At 44.0% G+C, this 20686-nt stretch overlaps 1 protein-coding gene across 1 annotated transcript in view; it reads left to right on the top strand.

Moving 5' to 3' along the window:
- The window catches only part of LOC146831375 (chloride channel protein C-like), a 497244-nt gene that overhangs the window by 88955 nt on the left and 387603 nt on the right, over positions 1-20686 (top strand). The window contains exons 2-3 of the mRNA XM_085605651.1: positions 7985-8114; positions 13215-13295. Coding sequence (XP_085461777.1) covers positions 7985-8114; positions 13215-13295 — 211 coding nt within the window. The remainder of the gene's footprint in view (positions 1-7984; positions 8115-13214; positions 13296-20686) is intronic.

The raw sequence follows: 20686 nt of genomic DNA, 5'->3' as shown, positions 1-20686 counted from the left end.
TCGGCGATGGCGCCCATGACATCCCGCAGAGTCAGATCCGGGGGCATCAATAGGGCCCTCAGGGGACTTGCGGGGCACCTCAGGTGATCCCTTCTGGAGGGTATAGCGATCCATGCTGTTGGACTGTTGGGCTGCGCCACGCCGGGTCGATTTTACCTTTGCCCGATCGCCATCTTGTTTCGTGGCCATGGTCCCAGTCTCCCGATCGCACCAGCCACGTCGTGAAGGGCAGGCAAGCCGGTCCACGGGCTCCGGGGGGGTGCCACCCCAGATCTGCAGGGCGGATCACAGCTGGCGGGCAGGCGGGGTCCCCCAGAGAGGCCACACCAACACACAAAGCCCCGTGACCCAACCTCGCATAGACAGCCAGGAGGGTACGAAAGCAAAAGTGAAAGTGCGGGTTCCACGAGCCACCAAACCCTGCCCGCCGCTGTTATTCACTTCGTCACTGGATCGCCCCACAACGCAAATCCGGGGTTCGGCTAGGAGAAGGCCACAAACCTCGATCGGTGGTAAAGTCGGTGTCCGAGGTCCGATTGGAAGCGGAAAACGGGCGCCACCTCAGCTCGGGCTCACCAACACAGTCCCCTCATCTGGGACAGGATATGTTCAGGATAGTGATAGGAGGTCGCGGAGGTCCTCGGGAGCCTCGCACCTACGCGGCCATCTTGGTTGCGCGCTAGGCTCCTCCCCCAGGGTGCTTTGTTGAGGCTGCCTGTCGCCATGTTGGGAGTGCAAGCCACCTGTGTGGTGGGTGTGACCTGTAACCTGCTGCAGCACCACAGCCAAACCACTAGAGGGCGTCGAGACAGTGCAGAGTGTTCCTCTATCAAGGGGAGCACTGCAAGCCAGGCTGCTGCAGACCACTGGGACACGGAATCCTTCCCCACTGCGTGCAGCAAGCTGAAGAGCAAGACAGTTTGATCCGTCTTCATGAGTGCTGTGTGGCCTGAGCAATTTCCAGGTGGACGTTTTCAATAAAAGACACTTCCAGAAGGAACTTGAAGGAAAGCCTCCCTAGGCGATGCTGTCCATTTACTGTGACCCTGTACAAGTGGGGCCGTCTACTGTGAAGAAGGTGATGCGATCCATCGATCTGCTGGGAGGATGAACAGATTACTACCGATGCCCATGAGTACTACCGTTGCCCATGAGTACTACCGATGCCCATGAGTACTACCGATGCCCATGAGTACTACCGATGCCCATGAGTATTACCGATGCCTATGAGTACTACCGATGCCCGTGAGTACTACCGATGCCCATGAGTACTACCGATGCCCGTGAGTACTACCGATGCCCGTGAGTACTACCGATGCCCGTGACACTCCCCGGCATTTAAGGACTGATTTGCTCTTTAGGAATTATTGCCCGTGACCTTGAGGCTAAGCAGAGAGTACTCCAAGGGATCTTGGCATGCTCGCCCATTGTCTTTCCTGTCTGGAATTATTTTTTGTGCATTGTGAAAAAAACAGATACTCTGGAAAACTCATGGAAGCCTAACACATGCTTAATGGAGAAATAGCTGGTTAATATCACAATATTCTAAGTACACTTTGCGTTTTCAATGGACTGGCGCTCTGCAGTCCCATCAGCTGCAGCAAGTATTGCTTAACTCCACGTCCTACCTTTATGCAATTTTTCTCAATGCAATGTGATCAAAAAGAAACCCCTGATAGACACTGACGAGCAGGCTCTTCTGGTGGCAGGAATGTGAGAACATTTTGAAATAATGCTATAGTAAAAGGCTGACTTTATTAAATCTGCAGTTTTCATTTGTTGCACCAGCTTCAGAATGAGGCGACCCTTACTTGATCAGTCAGGCTAAATGTGCAATGTAGAAGATAGGACAACAACATGGCAGCGGTCTGAAAATATGTGTAAATGTGCAATAATGCTAAGACCCCTGGTCCATTAGAAGGGCACCGAAAAATGCCTCCTGAATTATTAATAATCATGACGTAGAATCTATTGGGACCTCTTTCTCATCCATGGCCTGTTTCACAAAAATGCTTGCACACCCTAGTCACACATAAATTTCATAAGCATAAATAGCAGTGTTTACAACAACAAAATACTGTTCCTGAGTCACAGGATCAAAAATGTATGCTTTGCTCCTTTAAATGGATTAATGTCTGTCAGTATGACAAACCTTTATCTCTGGGAATATCTGCTCATGTAGTTGTGCTTCAGATATTCTTTTACATAAAGCGTGGACAAGTTGTCAAATATTGTGTGCTTCTAATCAGGTAGTAATTAAGTCCATTCACTTCGCTTTACTATTGACCCAGTGTCATCTAAAGAATTTTAGGAGCCCAGGCCAAGAAATATTTTAGGTGCCCACTGTTCCGAACAATTTAGAATTGTTGGTGTTGCAAGAAGGAGACACCTGCAAAATGTGGTGAACAAAGACATAGGTTTCTGAGCAATCGCACATTTTGCAGGTCATTTCCCACCTTTAACTCAATCAGAGATTTACATGTGTCAAGGCAGAAGCCAATTCATCTTCTGGTGAAAGGAGGAGGGTTAAAAGTTTATACAATTATGAGGTATAAAAAATAGGATTTTCCAAGGAGAAAAACATTTTTCTACTTGGAAAACGAAAACGAAATTAAAAATGCGAAAGCACATTGGTGCTTCATGTACCCGTGTGGAAATTAAGGCTTGCTAAATTTCCATATATGGAAATGTTCACACGTGTGTACTCCTCTCCTGCAATCAGTCCCAGTCACAAGTTTCCAAGTGTACTTATGGATTACTTTGAGAATTCTGTGACAATCGGAAATGATCACAGATCCTAAGCATTAGCCTGTGAGTATGAAGTTCCCACTGATCTGTCCAGTCACGTAATTCGTGTCAGTGTCCAATACTGAAATAGTGCCATTCTGTCCTTTTGTATACATATCATTGAATTTATGTTTGGATTTTAATAGTCTGTCCGGGTACACAGTGTTTGGTTTCCTATTTAATTGATCGATTAGTACTTCTAATGTCGTGCCACCTTTCTCTTTTTCTTGGCTGCTTACATCAGTATTTTCTCACTTATATATGTTTGTCTCCTACTCACAGTGTGACTTGGCTGATTCTTTGGTAATCTTCACGCTTTTTTCCCCTGATGTCTGCTGTGGAGTTGTTTTTTTCACTAAGCTCTGAAAATTATACATGTTCATTTGTATCTTTTGAATTTGTGATTTTTTTTCTTTTTCTGTAGCCAGTCTTAGCGGCTGATTTAGAGTTTGGCAGAGAGGGTACTCTATCGCAACAGAAACAGAGTCAAACTTTCGGTCTGCTTGCCTGATTTAGGGCTTGGTGGACCAACAGTATGTTGATGACTGAGCCTGGATGGATCCCTGGGTAAACGCCGGTGGAGGTCCCGGTCGGACAAGACAGCAGTATCTCAGGCCACTATGATGGCTCACTAAACTACTCTGGACCATTTTGATGATGGATCCTTTGGCAAAGATCTATCCCGACTAATAATTGAGCTACAAGCAAGTCACCTAAACTTGGGAAAGATCGCTAAACCAATTCAAGGGAAAACTTTGTGTAACGGAATTTGATAATCGTTGAACATACCAGAGGCAAATATCAATATATGGTCCTGTATGCACTGTGTGCTAGATGAGGTACACCTGCATCCATTGGAGGAGAACCATACAGAATTACTCAGATAACCCCATGTCCACGTGTCTGTTGACATTGATCTAAGACATATTTGGTCCTGATGAAGGTGATTTAATATGATGTTCACCGAAACGTGCGTAGACCTTATCTAGACACAAGGGAATCCTACCAGAGACATTGACAAGACAAGAACTGGATCAGAATAATTGGGGAAAGGATTTTAACTTTCAATGGTCTCGGTCAGAATGATATAGGATCCCAGACATGCTTTAAAAAATCTTTTTTCACAATGTTGTTGTTTTGTGAATGCTAGTGTGATAGTAGAGTTTTGAGAGGTATGAATGTAGGTATGATGGGTGTTCTGTGGGGTTATGAACAAATTTTCAAACTGTGTCTCAGGATAATCTCCATATTTAGATTGTAAATATATGAATGTTCATTTAATATGAAAAAACATATATATATATATATGTAAAAATGATTAAAAAATAAAGAATACAAATAAAATATATATTTTTCTACACACAAACAAACACAATTGTATGTATCAATTATGTTATAGGAATGAGTCTTGGGGTACATGTCTATAAAAAGAGCCTTTGGCCTAAAGTAAAACAAAGTGGGTTAGTTTAGAGGTTTTCTCCCAGATTTTTTTCTTTTTTCCCCCCTCATCTAAAACCCAAAATTAAATATGGGGTACCTTCTCTTTCTTACGCCGACTGAGCCTACTATTTTGCTAATGTATTCCTCCGATAGTTCGACATAGTATGGGCCATCGGAGGTAAGCCATGCGAATGCTCGCCCATGTCAGGCAGGCGGATATCTTTTTTTTCCTTCCCGGACAGTAAATATAAACAAGCATTTGGCATAGCCAATAGGTCTCGCCTTTGGGACATTAGAAGTGGGGGCAAGTGTATGTTGCATCCCCATAGTGATCTGTACTGTTTTAGAGAACCAAGCACGTCAACGGTCAGTGGGTTCAAATTCTAAAATCATACTTAATATCAAACCCACTGATTCTGTGCTACAATTCTACACCCTCGAGTTATTATTGCTCAAGTTCTACAAACCACAAAACAAAGTGCACCTGTTTCACTGAAAGATATTTGGAGCAAAGAATAAAGGACATATGTGGTACTGTTAAACGATGCTGGCCTGCTGGCTCTGAGGACTAATTCACTTTGAAAGAGCCCTATATGTTATATGTGTGGTCAAATATGTGAATGCAAGTGGCTACTCTCATTCTTTTATACTTCAAAGGTCAGGAAAATGAACATTGGGCAACAATAAGTAGAGATATGTAATCGAGGTGATGCAACAGATTCAGCTGGGGATTAAAGCTTTACAAAATAGCACTCTTTCATTTTATGATAATCTAAACTTAAAATGGACGCTTTAAGCAATCTAGAAAGACGCCTCCTATGCCATAAATACCTTAGGACGTCTGCGCACAGGTCTCTCGATGAATGTAAGATCCTGCAGTTCGTCGTACCTGAACAAGCCTTGACTGCCAGAGCAATCCATCGTGGAGAAGGCTGGATACATTTGGGAGGTTGAGCTTGAAAGTGCCTCAGAAACCCATGAAAAGTCCAGTCACATCGCACTAGTGGAAATTAGGCAACCAGGAGATCCGCTCAAGGTCAAGCCTGTCTGGCAGTCACTGGATGCGAGCCCCTCTACCCAGCAGAACGTATTAGCTGGGGGCTGGTATTAGGTATCCTACACTCGAAGATGGGAAATCGCCCCTGTTGGAGTGGCACAAGACTGGGAATACCCACCCTGGTTCTGGTGTAGTGAGACACGGAGCACACCAGCGAACTCTGTGCCCCTGCCCTTAAACATTTTGTATTAAAGACAGGTGCCAAGGAATCCCGGATCCCCAAGAACGGATACTTAAAGGCTAAATGGAGGAGTAGGCACGTTGGGTCCTTATGTTGAACCTGAATTGACTGGAGACCAGGTCCTCCCTTCTATTTTAGAAGATGCACACAGTGAACAGGTGGGACTCGCGGAGAAGACCAACAATTCCCTGTGAGAACTAACACAAGCTACCAAATATAAAACAAGTACAAAAAATAACCCAGCAACTAGAAAATGACCCTGAGCGTGATCCTTGGGTTAAAGCTGGAGCTAATCTATCCAATGGAAAGTAAGGACCTAACACATGCCATCCACCAATGTGACAAAACTATGTAAAAGGGGTTGACGTAATTTGGCGTTCAAGGGCATCACAATAATTGGTAAAATGTACTGGTACATTTTTAGCCCCCTTAATGCCACCTGTAACACAAACCTATTTCACCAAAGCAGGGGGCTGTTTGGTGGAGGGCCTCAAATTGGTGCTCAGAAAGCCTCCTCAACTTCCCCCATATCATTCAGGATGTTTAGTTAGTTCTGTCAGCACCTGATTTCTTATTGCAGTAAACAGATTGGATTGCCGCCGCTGTGCATAGAAAGGGCTTCGTAGCCAGCGGCTACAATAAATGTCATTAATATTATTACCCGCTAACAAAGGGCAAGACTATTATTGCAAATAGTTCCCCCTAAATTCCCTTTAGTCGGGGACACCACCTAACATTCAGGAGAGGCGGAGGTAGAGATTCTCCTAAGGTAATATTACAAATGATATTCCCTTCTGCGTATGAGAGGGGTACAAACCCTGTGACTATCACACCTTTATCCACAACGCAAGGTAGGGTGTTATAAAGGACCCCTAATCACTACCAAAAGCATTAACGCTGCCTCCCTCGCTGGAGATTCCCGCAGCGGTCTCTCAGAGCACCTACAGGCACACGCGGAAGTCCGCTGCCCAAAAACTAGTAAATAATAAAATACGAGTCACATTCAGCGAAATGAGTAAACAAAACACGTGAGTTTGGCTGTTTGGAGGGCGAGAAACGGAGAAAACACCGCGAACAGCTGAGATCGCCAAGTCGGTCTCCAGGGCAATGTGCCGCTAAGGGAACCTAGAGAAGCAAAACATCTTTGATCGGGCAGTGTGAATGCTACGGCGGCCTAGTGGAACAAGCGCGGCCGCGAAGGTATGTCAGGAATACAGCTGTCATCCGGCCGCGCTCCCTAGGCCATAGGAGTTAACGTTTGGAAGGAAGGCGGGACTTGCACCCGCCTTTGGCCAATTGCGTGCTGTCTTTCTTAGAAAGACGCACACAAAGGCTAATAGCGGGTGAACAAGAAAAAAAAGGACACGCACGAGTGTGTGCTCCGAGTTACAAGTCCTTACTAGAAGCCTCGCAGAGCAGCACATGCGCGCTGGCTCAGGCGAGACCTAAAAATGACCCCTTCACCACGGGAGACAACTTCCAAGGTCTGGGGGCCATTAGTTTTACTTTTTTTTTTAACTCCCGCTTTGGGAGTTTGTTTTTCAAAAATGCAAAACTTTGGAAAAGTTTAACATCCGGTCATCATGTTTGACTGAACCACTTTTCAAAATTTTCCTTCGTTGACAAGTACCACTGTGACAGCGATTCCTGGCACTGCTTAGAGATGACAGGATTTCACTCAGTAGCCCTGATAGACATTAAAATGTCCGCCAAACTCTTGATCAGGCCCTTAATGTAACTGACAACATTGTGTGATCTGAGATCCCTCCAGTCCATATCTGACAAATTCCAAATGTCTGCATGAACTAACTGCATCCTGTGAAGCATTTGAATCTTATGTTTATCCTATAACCACAGGACAGACGTGTCAGCTTAATGAGCCAATCTCCTCTTTTTTTTCTGTTCCAAATATTTTATTGGCATTTGACAGCAATATACAGTCATTCAAATGATACATCGCCCATGCAAGGTATAAAAAGAGAAATACCATAATACATAAGTAGTAGAAGGAAAACATGCAGTAGTCAACGTGAGAGTTAGCAGACTTAGGTTATACAATATAGATCCACCTAAATCATGATTATATTTATTACATCAGTGAATATTCAACCTTTAGGAAGTAAGTTTCGCTAAGGTAACAGAACATGAGACAATATATCTTATGTATTAGGTACATCTGCTGTATGAAAAATATGCAAGGTACAACTAATATCATCGGGGGAGGGATTGGGCAAAACAAAGGAGAGAAAGGAGAAATGGTAGAGGGGAAATCCAGTCCATCTTCAGCACATTCAGGACCGTAGAGCCAATCTCCTCTTTTAACGCGAGGTCAGATATTTAAAAAAAATTCAGTAGCACTATTCTGCACTTATAACTTGGTCCAGGAAAATGTCTGTGACTGCTAATGAAAAAGTTGCTTCTTTATGTACTCACTATAATTCGCTTCAAACAAGTAATATACTTGGCAATCATTTCACCATTACAGAATAATGAAACATATTTATTTTTGTTCTCTATAGATCCGATTGGGACAGATGGCTGATGATGGGACTCATTGGAACAGTAGTTGGAACCTTTGGATTCCTCACGCATCAAATAATCGATTATATTTTCAAAATAAAATGGGAGTTTGTCGAAACATATATTCAGGTGAGTGTCATACGTGGCAGACTTCCTCCTGCTTTGCTTTGAAGATTAATGACAGTGGCAATAGTCTGTCAAATGGACATCTGAACGGGCAAGAATAACTAATACCAGGAACAATAATATGATTTGACCCAGTTGACACTTATCCCAAATACATATACACTGTTAGTTACGTTGGTTTGCAGGATAATGTTTTCTGATTTTTGTTTTCATTGGTCTGTAACTTGGGCATATAGATGTTATGTTGTATTGATTGCTTGCGGCGTGCACTCTACAGTCTACATCCTCTCTCGGTGGACGCTGCAGAAGTGGACCCTAAGAGCACAAAGGTGTGAATGGAAGTGAAATTGGTGAGTGTGAGTGCAAATGTCTGACACAGCGAGAGATAAATCTGGATTTGGCAGATAGAGAGACAAGGAAAGAGGAGTGACTATGTTCATCACCTCCTCCCACACACCCCACATATTCTTCGTGTCAATCTATCTTGTGAGGTTACGGCTGAAAATGACATTGGGGAGAATGAAATAGTCGCAAGACATGCCCATTCTTTTCCTTAGGTTCTTGGAGATAAGAGACCTTGGCTTCTAAGTAGAGAATGACTCACAATGGCCAAGACCAGGCACTACCTGAATGTCCAGGAGTTCATAATGGTTTTCAGCAGACTGTAACTGTACGTCTGTAAGCCAAAAAAGCTACTCCAGTGACAAGAAGGCAAAACAAGAGCTTGTAAGTGTTTTCAAGCTACAGTTGTAAGCTCAGGTGTACTAAGAGGCAGTTGCAAATAGTGGTTGTTAATTGTGCACTGACTTTTTGAGACCTGCCTCTACCTGTTTATTAATAAATTGCATCACAAAATCTCCAGCTGCTGGTGGTTGCAGAATAACCTAACTAGTGAATGATAATTGGGCAGATCACTTTTTGTGGTCCTCTAGGATTGGCTACAAACACAGGGATGGTAGCCTGCAAGAAATAGTAGAGTGCCACTCAGTGACGGCTACCGTTTAAAAAATATGGTGGGGCGCGATGGCACCAAACTCACCATATGTGATGCCGCACTTCTCCCCAGCGTTCGATGAGCAGGAATGGAAGGTCTTTCTTCCTGCTCAGTGGAACATGAATCCATCGAATTCTGCATCTGCTCTCATCAGGATGAAAACAGCTCCAGGATTGGTGAGAGCAGGCTAACCCAACGCTAATTTTGATGCTGGAAGCCTGAGCCAGGCGGGGTATTGCTAGGTCTACAGTGCGCATGTCTCGCTGGACGTAGGTAGCAAGCCAGCCAATTCAACATGCGCATTGAATGGGGAAGCAGTAATCTTGCAATAGCAGTGTTCAGCCCCGTCCCCACCTCACTATCACACTGTACACAGTGCGAGCTGGTGGCAAAATAAAATGGCAATATTATGCCATTTTATTTTTGTGTGTTTGCCTGCTGCGCTCGCAGCAGGTGGGGCGACGCTCCTCCGTTCTCGTGGAGGAGCCACTGCTGCCTCCACTCCTGTATATGTATTACCAAATGTGAAACTTTTTTTCAGCAGTCTGTATTCCTTACAGGAACAGGTGCTGCTAAAAAAAAAAAAAATCCCTGTTTGGGAAAGCGTTGAGGGTAGCAGGCAGTAGTCTCCTGGTTCACTGCCTACTCCCCTCCCCCACCCCTCCCCCCGAGGTCACCTGACACCTTTTACAAGCAGTCAGGTGTCACAAGTGACACCTTCCCCTTTGTGAATCACTTACCACCTCCTTTGAGGTGTCAGTAACTGATCAATTGTTTGCAACGAATTACGGTTGCAAACCATTGATAGACAACATACTACACCACAATTAGGAGGGTTGTTCCTTTTACACCCCTTCCTAATTGCAATTAGCTAAGGGTAACACAACTCATTTTCGAATTGGAAAAGCTTTTCTAACTCGCAAAATGGGTTTAAAACAAACCTAAAGGTCATTTTATGTTGCAAACCCCGATTTGCATACCGTAGATTTTGCGATCACAAAATGACGTTATATACCTGGCTTATGTTTAGATATTTTGTAACTTGAGTGTTTTCTAGAGCGACGTGATATCAGCTTGTGATCATTTCAGAGCATAAAAATACTTTATTTGACTCTTTGGAATCCCCAAGAGTAAAGTCAGTGGCGTCACTAGGGTTGGTGTCACCCGGTGCGGGTAACTCATGGTGTCACCCCCTCACGACTTACCGCATAGATCTCCTCCGCCCGAGTCCGCCAGTGGACACAGTTGACAAATAACGGGACCATACAGAATCCTTAGTAACGTTTGTAAATGTAGTTCCTATATTTACAAAATGTGCCTGTTAACAACAGTGTGATAATGACTCATTAATCAGGTTGTACAGTGGGCTACCTGCTAGTCAACACAATATATCAGTGGTCGAAGTGGGGGAAAAAAGTAGGGGAACTGTGGGCGGAGAATCAGAGGGTGGGAATAACCCAAGGATTGGATCAGTGGGCAGAGCCAGAGGCGTGGCCAGAATGCGCAAACATCCCAATTTTTTGTATTTGTTTGGTTTCACTGCCCAGTTTTATCAACCAATGGATACACATGATTATTTAAGGTTATAATGAGTTATTGACAGTAAAATGTGTTCACAAAGTGGGATATGCCATATTTGCCTCATAATGCAAGATCTGCAGCATGATCTGACCATTTAAACTAATAAATTGTTTGTAGCTCAAACGTATCAAAAGTTCATAAAAAATGTGACTTGTGTTGCTGCGGAGTAGATGACAGTTAATAGCTCACTGTTCTATGTTAGGATTTTAACTTATAAACTGCAAGTAACAAAAGGATCTCTCTGACAAAAGCAGTAGCCCACTGGCCTATTTACATTATGTGCACTTTGTGATCTACATGGTACATGTTCCTTGCAGCAGGTACATTAACTCAAATCTTCCATTAGACAAAATTCCGATCTCTCTCTAGGAAGAACATTAATCACCAGAGTCATCATGACATTTTTATTGTTACCGAAAATTACTGGAGGCCAGGAAGGAGGCAGCAAGCGCTTTTAAAACCATAATATACTTGCAAAAATGATGCCTCCACCTAAAGTGAGCACCTGGTGCGGTCACACCGGTTGCACCGCCCTAGAGCTGGCCCTTCTCAAAGGTCCTGTGATCTCAGTGACAGGGTCACTGTTCTAGGGTGTACTGCTTCACAGGCCTGCCCGCAAGACAGGACTTCAGTATGAAGAGTGGTGGACAAGCCTTGAAGGTTAACCTACACTTGTCATGCTAGGGTACACCTGCTGGTGCTACGACACCGGGGCTTCTAATGTCTTGCGAAGCCTTCTAAGGTCTAGCATGAGATAGTGCTCTCTCAGGAGAGTGGTCTGGCGGACTGGTTATTAAGGCTGAACCTGGTTCCCCAGTTCCAAATTCAGCAGCTCTGGCCATAGTGCCACATCCTCTCCCCACTGAACACCAAACTGCCCCACTGAGAATAACTCAGACTGCCTTCAACTACAACTCAATTGTTGCCAGCTATAAACACCTGGATGCGGCTCAATTTAAATTACGCACTGGGCAAGAGCAATATGTGGCCTACAAAAAAAAGTGACAGCATCCTGGAAAAAGCAAACAATCATAGGGAATGCAAAATTTTGCAAACCATGTGAAATGTAAGCAGGAACAACATGGTTACCTTAACGCTTTTACACTCACTGTTCAGAAGTCAGTGAGTGCTTTTGCCTGAAAAGTTAAGGACATGACAACAGGGCCCTGAATGGACCCATTTCAATGGCCATTGCTTATATCCTTACAAAACATAAGCAGTATGGTAAAAAAAGACAACATCCCTAGATACAGTGCAGCAGTACAAATTTTGTTTTTCAATCCTCACATTGCAGTACCTCCAGGATTGGTGCACTAGTTCCAAGCCCAGGGAAAACAAAGCCAAGAGAACAAAAATAGCGCTTCACTGGCAAACTCTGTAAAAGTGGCACTAATGTGTTTGGGTGTGAATAAAATCAATCTGGACAGTTTGCTACCACTCTGTCTTACTTTATTTAGTTAGTTATTTTTCATATTTTTAAACTTTTATTCCCGATGCTGCATTTTGGAATTAAATGTCAGAAAAATACGACATTGATTTCCAGCAAAAGTGATTTTCTTTTTTGGATCCATTTCACAGGGAAGCAAATAAAAGAAAGGAGGGGAGACAGTGCGCACTGCGCACAGGCACCTCCTCCTCCTAAAAGGTTAGGTTGCTCTGCGCACACCGGCCCTGTTGGTGTCACCCCATGTGAGGGTGTCACCCGGTGCGGTCCGCACCCCCGCACCCCCATAGTGACGCCGCTGAATAAAGTCTTTTTTTTAAAGATTGCATTGGCTCCTTTACACCAGCATTAAGTGCGCCTATTTCAGAGCACTTATTTGGCACATTAAAAGCTACATTTTTAACATGTGATATTTTTATTCACTTTTTCTAAAATAGTTTTCTTGAGGATATTAATTGTAGATCTGACACCGTAACAGGGACATTTCACAACATTTCAGATTTTGTCATTTTTGAAAAATTATTTTAATGCTGAAAAGAGGAAGCTTTAAGTTGAAATTGTTATTTTTATCAGCAACGATTGTTTTCAATTTTATCACCATGGAAAGTATTTGTATTCCAATTAGTATCTTCTCCAGCGTTGCAAAACTGTAACTATGTATGAGGCATAGAGAATTTCAGCTAGCTGCAAAGCAATGAGCACTGGACAAAATGCAAGAGGTGTGTATTACACAGTACCATGTATAGAGTGTGGGAAATGATTGTTAAGCACCTGCCACAAGTAACCAATTGCTATCCCTACAAACATGATTTGAGTGCAGGTAGTAAGATATTAAAACAATAATCTCTAAATTGCATTGTTTTTCTGGAATATGGCCAGAACATCCTTTTTCCTCCAGTGCTTTGACCTCTATGCTGTAAGAAAATTAGTACATTATAAAATAATCTATGACCTCCAAAAAATAGAATTATTATGTACATATTTTAAAGGACATGCATGGTTATTGGCTAGAATATTGCTTAATGGCATTCTATTTTTCAAATCATATGCTTATGAACCAAATTGTACTTTATGTTACTGGCAGAGTGGTAACTTTCACATGACCTGGATCTTCATACTGGGAACTGGATTGGCCATGATCGCAGTTTCTTCTGGACTAGTTGTGGTAAGTCTTTTATACATTAAAATATAAAATGGTGCCCCCATCTCTAAATTTGCTTTGATAAAGCACCAAAGCTTCAGCACCTAATGTCACATCACATCATTACATTGTGCATTTCTCCAACAAGCAGGAAGGACTGCTTTGGAATCCCTTTCCAGCAGCATTCCCTTCTCCTGTAGGAGCTACAGCGTTATAAAGCGGCTGCTGGGGAATGTCCAAAACAGGATGAAAGTGTTCTTTTCAAGCTGAGTTCATTGAAGTGTTTGGAGTGAGGGTAAAATGGAGGGGGTTGGAGGGGTATCACAGTTTTTGTATTCTAATTTGTTATATATGTCATTAAGTGCACCTGTCATATATTATAAGGATATTTCAAGTCTTTGAGAAGTTATGTGACAAGATAGAGGAGTTCCTACATAAGGTCATGGAGTTTCGACGTGACTTGCAATAACCTTATAATGTACGGAAGTGGGTAGTTTATTGCTCATAATACATGATCACACTGTAACCAACCATTCCCGCAAACTTCTTAAATCGTTGTGGTGGTTGTCATGCAGAGAGCAAAATACAACAGTCCTGCTGAGAAGCAGTGATACTAGGTATACCGAAACAGATTCTGGCCTGTGAGAATCCCCAACTTATTTTTTCTTATGGGACTCTGATTTGTGGTCCACAGCTATGAGAACGTCTCTCTAATGAAGCACTTCACTCATTGTTAGCTTGTTTAAAAGGGTTTTGAGCTTTAAAAGGGTTTTGAGCTGTAACCACCTTTGCCCACCTTTTGAAAGAAGATAAGAGTATTCGCCTTTGTACAGGTTACTCATAAACATGTGTAGACATGAGTGTGCACTGCTGTGCAGACTGAGCGAGGAAGACTATCGTTTGACTCAGCTTGGCATAGGCACACAAGTACCACCGTGACAGATGGGACCTAAAATAAACTCGTTATGGCCTGTTAATGCCTTATCATTCAACTGATATACAAATACTTCCACTTTCTTTTTAGCAGATGTGTAAAATCTGCAGTATTTCAATCTAGTTTGATACTTTGTGTAAATTATGCCTAAATTATAAGGTTTGATTGGCAAGAAGTAGGGTGACAGTTAATATATCGTTCCCTGTCACAATTTGGGTCCCAAATGCATATCTAGAGTTAGTTTCCTTATATATATGCATCTATTTTTGTACTTTAAGATTGAACATATTTCCCTGTGCCTGCCTTTATTGAATGTATGCTTTTGAGAAGGCATTTCAAAGCTCCTTCTGAACAATACACTCATTCTGAGGTTTTACCCCTCTCCTGGGAGGGGAAAGAAGTGTGAAGGAACTTCTGTAAAATAATCTGGTGCCTCTCTCAGGAAAACACTGGCAGGATGTTCTCGCCAAAGACAAAGAGAGAGCAGGCAGACCTTTAGCAGATTTCGCCACAGGTCTTGCAAGGAAGAAGTCAGACCTGACTGGGAGGAGTCTGATTCAGAGAGAGAGAGATCTTCCAGAAATGATGGGTCTCCCAGGAAGGCTGTGCAGGAAGGTTGGACAACCGTGTGCTGTTCCCTGGAATTTCAATCTAAGGGTGGAGAGGTCATGTCGCAGTTCGGAATTGGGTGAAGTCTTCCACCTTTTAGAATTCTCCACCTTAATTTTTAAACCTTAGTTCAGGGAAAAAGCTTGGAAAAGCAAAGGAGAAAAAGAAGAAGGACGACCCCACAGTGTAGATGAACCGCTGTGTGGAGTGGAAGGCCTCTTTCCTCAGAGGGAGGTAATGGCATGAATTCCAAACCTCCTTCTTGAGCCAGAGGAGGGTGGACTTTGTAGAGACACTGAAGGAAAGGGTTACCCTGGACTTGGGGCATAGGAATCAGCCCATCTGAACCAGAGATATCTTCACTTAAATGAGCAGATTGTGTGCAGCATTTTGAGTATGTGAAGCAGTGCCCTGAGGATTGGGGGCACTGCTGCATTGTTGACTCCCAAGCAAGATCTGTGTTTCATCCCTCCAGGAGTTCCTAGCCAGTTGGGTTCCCTCAGGGGACCAGCACCACCTGAAGCATCATTGTGCTACTAACCTCCCAATTAGAGGTAAGGGAAGACTGGAGCATCAACCTCATCTGAGGAGCCCTGGACATGAGTAATTTGGGCGTTCAGATAGGGACCAGTGTAGGACCAGCAGACACCCCAGCACTCAGTTCCCCTTGACCATATCTGATGGGAGTGGGAGAGCAGGAGCCAACCTGTTCTCCCATGCAGCACAGTACTTGGCTGTGAGGGAAGCAGAGAGAGAACCGGCTTCACCTCCTGGCTTGGAAGAACCGTGCCGGACTGGTTAAGGAGCCTGCTGGTGTTGTGTGGTGCCTGGGGACAGGCAAAGGCAATCACTCTGGAGGAGTGATTTGGGTGCATCAAAAATCAGAAAAAATAGATATTTACCATAAAAACCATAGGCTACGTCCAAGGTAGAACACAAAAACTGTCTCGGGGGAAAGGAGTACGCAATAAGTACTAGCACTGGCTTAAAAATGTCCATATTGTGTCTGGTTTTGCCCTTGAGGGTGAAGGGGTGCTGTCAACAATTGTTGTGGCTCTTGGGAGGGTGGAGGGGTGACCGCAGGAAACCTGAAGCCCCCCCATTCCTCATAAAAGCTTCCACCCACATACCTTTGAAAAGTGGCACTTAAAGTCTGCTAGAGTTGGAAATTCATGACCCTGGGAGAGGGTTTCCATTGATTTACACACAAATAGTGCTGAACTTCTTTATCGTTATAGGGTGTATGGTTTAGTGAGTTTCTGGGATCTCAGTGGTTGTTAGGTAATTTAGTTTGATTGTGGTAATTGATATATAAAGTAAGATAAGAACATAGGTGTGTCACGTGAGTAGTGAAAATCAGAACGCATGCATACTTTTGTAACGTTCTGTTGTTATTACTATTGAAATGCTTATATTCTATTGTTGGGAGTGATGGTGACATCCTGTGCAAAGACAGCGGCCCATACTTTTTATAATGGTGTATTGTGTTTGTTATAGGAACCTTGACATGTGTTTGTTATAGGAATCTAAGCGGTATAGTGGGTTTAGGAGTTAGGCTCTGCTGGTGCACAAACTGTTAAAGCACTTAGCTGGTATAGACCATATTTAGGTGATTGATTGACTTCTGTCACTTCTTTAGGAGGGCCCTGTAGAGGGTATTTCCATTAGTTTCTGCTTCTGCCATTTTGTACTTGTAATTTTGTGCGAAATATTTAATTTTGTGTGCATTAAAGTGTTTTTCCTTTTTAAAGAAAAATCACTGAATGGACGTTGATTTATTAAGAGTTATTTGTTGTGTTGCTAAGTTCTGAGTCTCCATCTCACAGCACCTCCTGGCTCTGCCTCACTATTGCTGCAAGAGGTACATATTTCCAAGTTTTGGAGTTCTGCAGTATAGGGGCCCCATGGTATATGAAGCAAATGACCCAGGTTGTCACAGTTGGGGCCCACTAACGTCTGGTCTCCGTGGGACCTTCTGATGCAGATTTCTTGCAGTCTCCCACTAAAAATCTTTCAGTCCTACCCAGAAGTATTGACACTCCATTATTCACATAGCATTCTTGTTATTATATGCATATATTGTTCCTTTTAGTGACAGCACCCCTGCTTAGATGGGCTGTCATTGTATTACATGCATGCCTGATCTTTAAGAAGTGATGTTACCATTAAGAATACAGCAGCTCGGCTCAGAGCTGGTGTCCAATTCGGTGCTTAATTTGTACAAAAATAAAATCAGTGCCAGGGCTGTAATCAGGAGGCCTCCGCCTCTTGCACCAGCCATTGCCAATACCAATGTTGCCAATGATAGTACCTACACAACTACTAATCAGCACACTGTTACAAGTGTGACAATTCAGAACTATTTCAGGCCCCCAAAGCTATCAAAGCTATAAAAATGGCTTGGGCAGCAAGTATGAGTTATTTTTAATGTATACAGAATTAATAAACAATTGCTGTTCTGCTCATCTCTAAATTATACAAACAGCACCACCATGTGGCAGCTGTCATAAATGTCAGTGTTAACAATTAAGTGCTGGTGCCGAGCACTGGAAACCACCGGCTCAAATTAAGCACTGCCAATACTATAGCAGTAGCTCTGTTATTGAAAATGTAACTGGCAGCCGTGATAACGTGCACTGTGTGTTAATGTCCTGGTTCCTGGTGATGTGATGTATTTGTGAAAGAATTTCCTGTATGCAGTGTATTAATTCCCTGTCATAATTTCAAATGAGCTCTGCCCCTATCCCTGTTATGTGTACCCCTTTCCGCTTTGAATCTTGCCCCTGAAGGATGGTGAGTTCCCAGGGAGCATAGCTTCAATATTACCAGCAAATACCAAAGCAATTAAAGTGCACTCCCCAAAATACAGATTGAAATAGCCATTGCACCCCCTTTGAAATGCAAAAGGTAATGCAACTGCATTAATACCTTTGCTTCAATACTGCAGTATTATTTTATTAGATAGCTAGATACAATCCTTGCGGAGATATTCAAATTGCATATTCAAATAACCATATGCAATAGCCTTCAAATAACCATATGCAATAGCCTTAAAACAACCACCAAAGCTCGCATGGATGCTAGTTAGAGAAAACTCTAGAGGATCAAGAGCAGAAACAAACCTAATCATACGCCTGCATTAGGGCCAATAAAACCCTCCCATTGTACACTACATGCACAGCAATCAGCATGTAAACCTCCCAGCATAATCCCATGGATGTGTGATTGTTGTACAGTAGTAAATCCGACAATGCTGTATAGCCCATGCAATGCAAGAATTCCTAAGAGGAAAATATTTCTTAACGGATGTGAGAAGTTGGCCTGGTATATGCTGTCCACTTGTTAAAGTGGGCACCTTGTACCAGTCCAAACAACCCTTATTGATGATTACGTTAAAGACAAACTTTATTGAAAGCTATACTATGGTAGCTATGGAGAGCAGCCTTCAGGCTAAGTCTTAAAGGAATGTAATGCAGCTTGGTTTACCAGATTATAACCTCCTGAATGACCATACAAGGTATATATCAAATATATGGATTTATTACTAAACACTCTCTACTAACCTCTTTATGAGATTAGAGAACAAAGCACACAATATTAAATCACTAGAACGACAGTAAATAGCACAATACACAGCGGGCTCCAGTGGGAGACCGAAGCATATACTAGGATAGTGGTATAACAACCACGACTTGACTAGACACAGTGCCTAGAGCATGTAGAATCACTGGGACCCCAAGGAACCACTCAAGGTAGTGACACAGGGGAGCCACGGAGGACAGGTACAGTGTGAGAACACAGACTCAAGTTCCATACAACTCTATGGGAAAGTCGTGGTTGGAATTTTAAGGATTATGGACACTTAGGAGAGGACTTCAAGCAAACCCTTTGAAACATAGAAGGTTCTAAGGCCAGCACCCTTGAGAGCACCAAGGCACCCGTGTTACCTATCCCAGAAAAGCTGGGTGCATAGTGGTCAAGTGGTGCTGGAAACGTTAGTTGATTTCAATGGCGTGATGCGAAGAAGTGCTGCTGCCGGGAAGATGAAAAGTGTCCGGTGTGATCCAAGCATGGATCGGAGCTGAGAAGAACCAGAAAGCAGAGGGGACAGAGTCTGGGTCACTTCGGGGTGACCAGGAGCTCGGTAGACGAATGCCCACCGATGTCGGGTGTTTCAGGTGAGAAGAGGTGAAGCTTGACTCTGCAGCCACGGGGACCAGGAGACTTCGACGACAACCAAAGTCCGGACGTGAGCTGTCTCACAAAGGATGTCGAGTGCTGGGGAGTCAGTGTCCAGATTGAACACCAACAAGCCTTGGCAACTGCAACTCACGTGGTCAGAGGAAATCCGCTTTGGTGAGGACCAGCAAGATCCTGGGGACTCTCCAAGCAATGGAGAGTCAGGTAATGTCTGGAGCAACCAGGAAAACCCACTGAAAGTTAAAGTTACCTTCACAGGGACCCACAGGCCAACGGACCAGGGATCACGAAGGGACCTTGAGAGGAATCACAAAATACCAGCCCACGGAACACTCGTGGAGTGTAGGCTGGAATTCTTCAGTGGAAACACTGCTCGGGGTAAGGACTACAAGTAGCCCAAAGCACAGCCTCAAGGATCGCCGGAAAGCATATGCTGCTGCAAAAGTACACGGTGCACAGGGGTTCGGGTTGCACGGTCCCCACGATGAATACGGGCCTCAGAATAGCTGAGAGCGCAGATAAACCTCAGAGACCATGGGAACCCACCTCCTGTGTTGCAGAAATCTTCGGAGTCCTTCAGGAGCTTCGTAGATTCAAACCAGTCAGATGCGTTTAGGTGCCTGCTTAGCAGGGGAATAACTCCTTTACTCCAAGGGAGATTCTTCAGTCATCCAGCGTCATGCAGATCGTCGAAGTACCTGGTTTCTGTAGCGAGAGTTTAGTCCAGGTAATATCTACTGTCCTGTAGTCAGGGGTTCCTACTTTATACCCAAGGAAGGGGTGGGACAAACTCTGGGGACCCACCTATGGGAGGGTCGGGACAGAGGGGTGGCTACACCCATGTCCTTTGTCTAGTTTCGCGCCAGAGCAGGAGCAAATGGCTCCTGCAACCGGTTTGAGCTGGACTATGTGCAGGGACACCAAATGTGCCCCCAGTGCAGATATCAAAGCACTCTTGGAGTGCACCCACCCAGTCCCAATACACTAAAGCCTGTCTGGGAGGTGGTCACACCTCCCTGTGACAGAAAACCTATTGTCAAGCCTTCCCCTGCCGTTGTTTCGTCCAACAGCAGGAGGGCAGACTCGTGTCTGTGGCTGGCAGTACCCATCTTGTGATGCCAGGGTCGAGAAAGCTGGTACCGGGTGTACCGGTGTTGTCATATTTCTCCCGCTAGGAGGGTGGAATCATACCTCCCCCGCCAGTTACTGGCGGGGAGATATGATTCCAAGGTGTTTGACACCAAACACGACATGTTTCCATGCAGCCGTTTTAAAGTTAGCATTTACCACGAGGTTATAATGCACTTAAGAGTCTATGGTTGGCTGCATCACAAACAACCCCGGAATAGAGGTTCCGAAGGCAGCAGAGGGGCTCTGCTCATGCAGGTGCACCCTCTCACATAAAACCCAGCACCCTTCCTTCAGGATTGATAAGGCCTGCCATAGAGGTGACTAATAGGTTTATATGTGCATTGAAATAGGATAGATATAGTGAACCTATATCTAAGTAAGGGGTGCATGCACCACCTTACACAGGCTGCTGTAGCAGACCTGTGGTGCCATTTTGAATGGTCTCCCAGGTGTGGCATAATACATGCTGCAGCCCCTGAGAGGCCTCTGGGGTACCTATGCCCTAGGTACATATACTAGGGACTTATAAGGGTACCCCAGA

The sequence above is a fragment of the Triturus cristatus genome, chromosome 5_1, assembly GCF_964204655.1.
Source record: "Triturus cristatus chromosome 5_1, aTriCri1.1, whole genome shotgun sequence".
NCBI lineage: Eukaryota > Metazoa > Chordata > Amphibia > Caudata > Salamandridae > Triturus > Triturus cristatus.
This window is presented reverse-complemented; position numbering and strand designations above follow the sequence as displayed.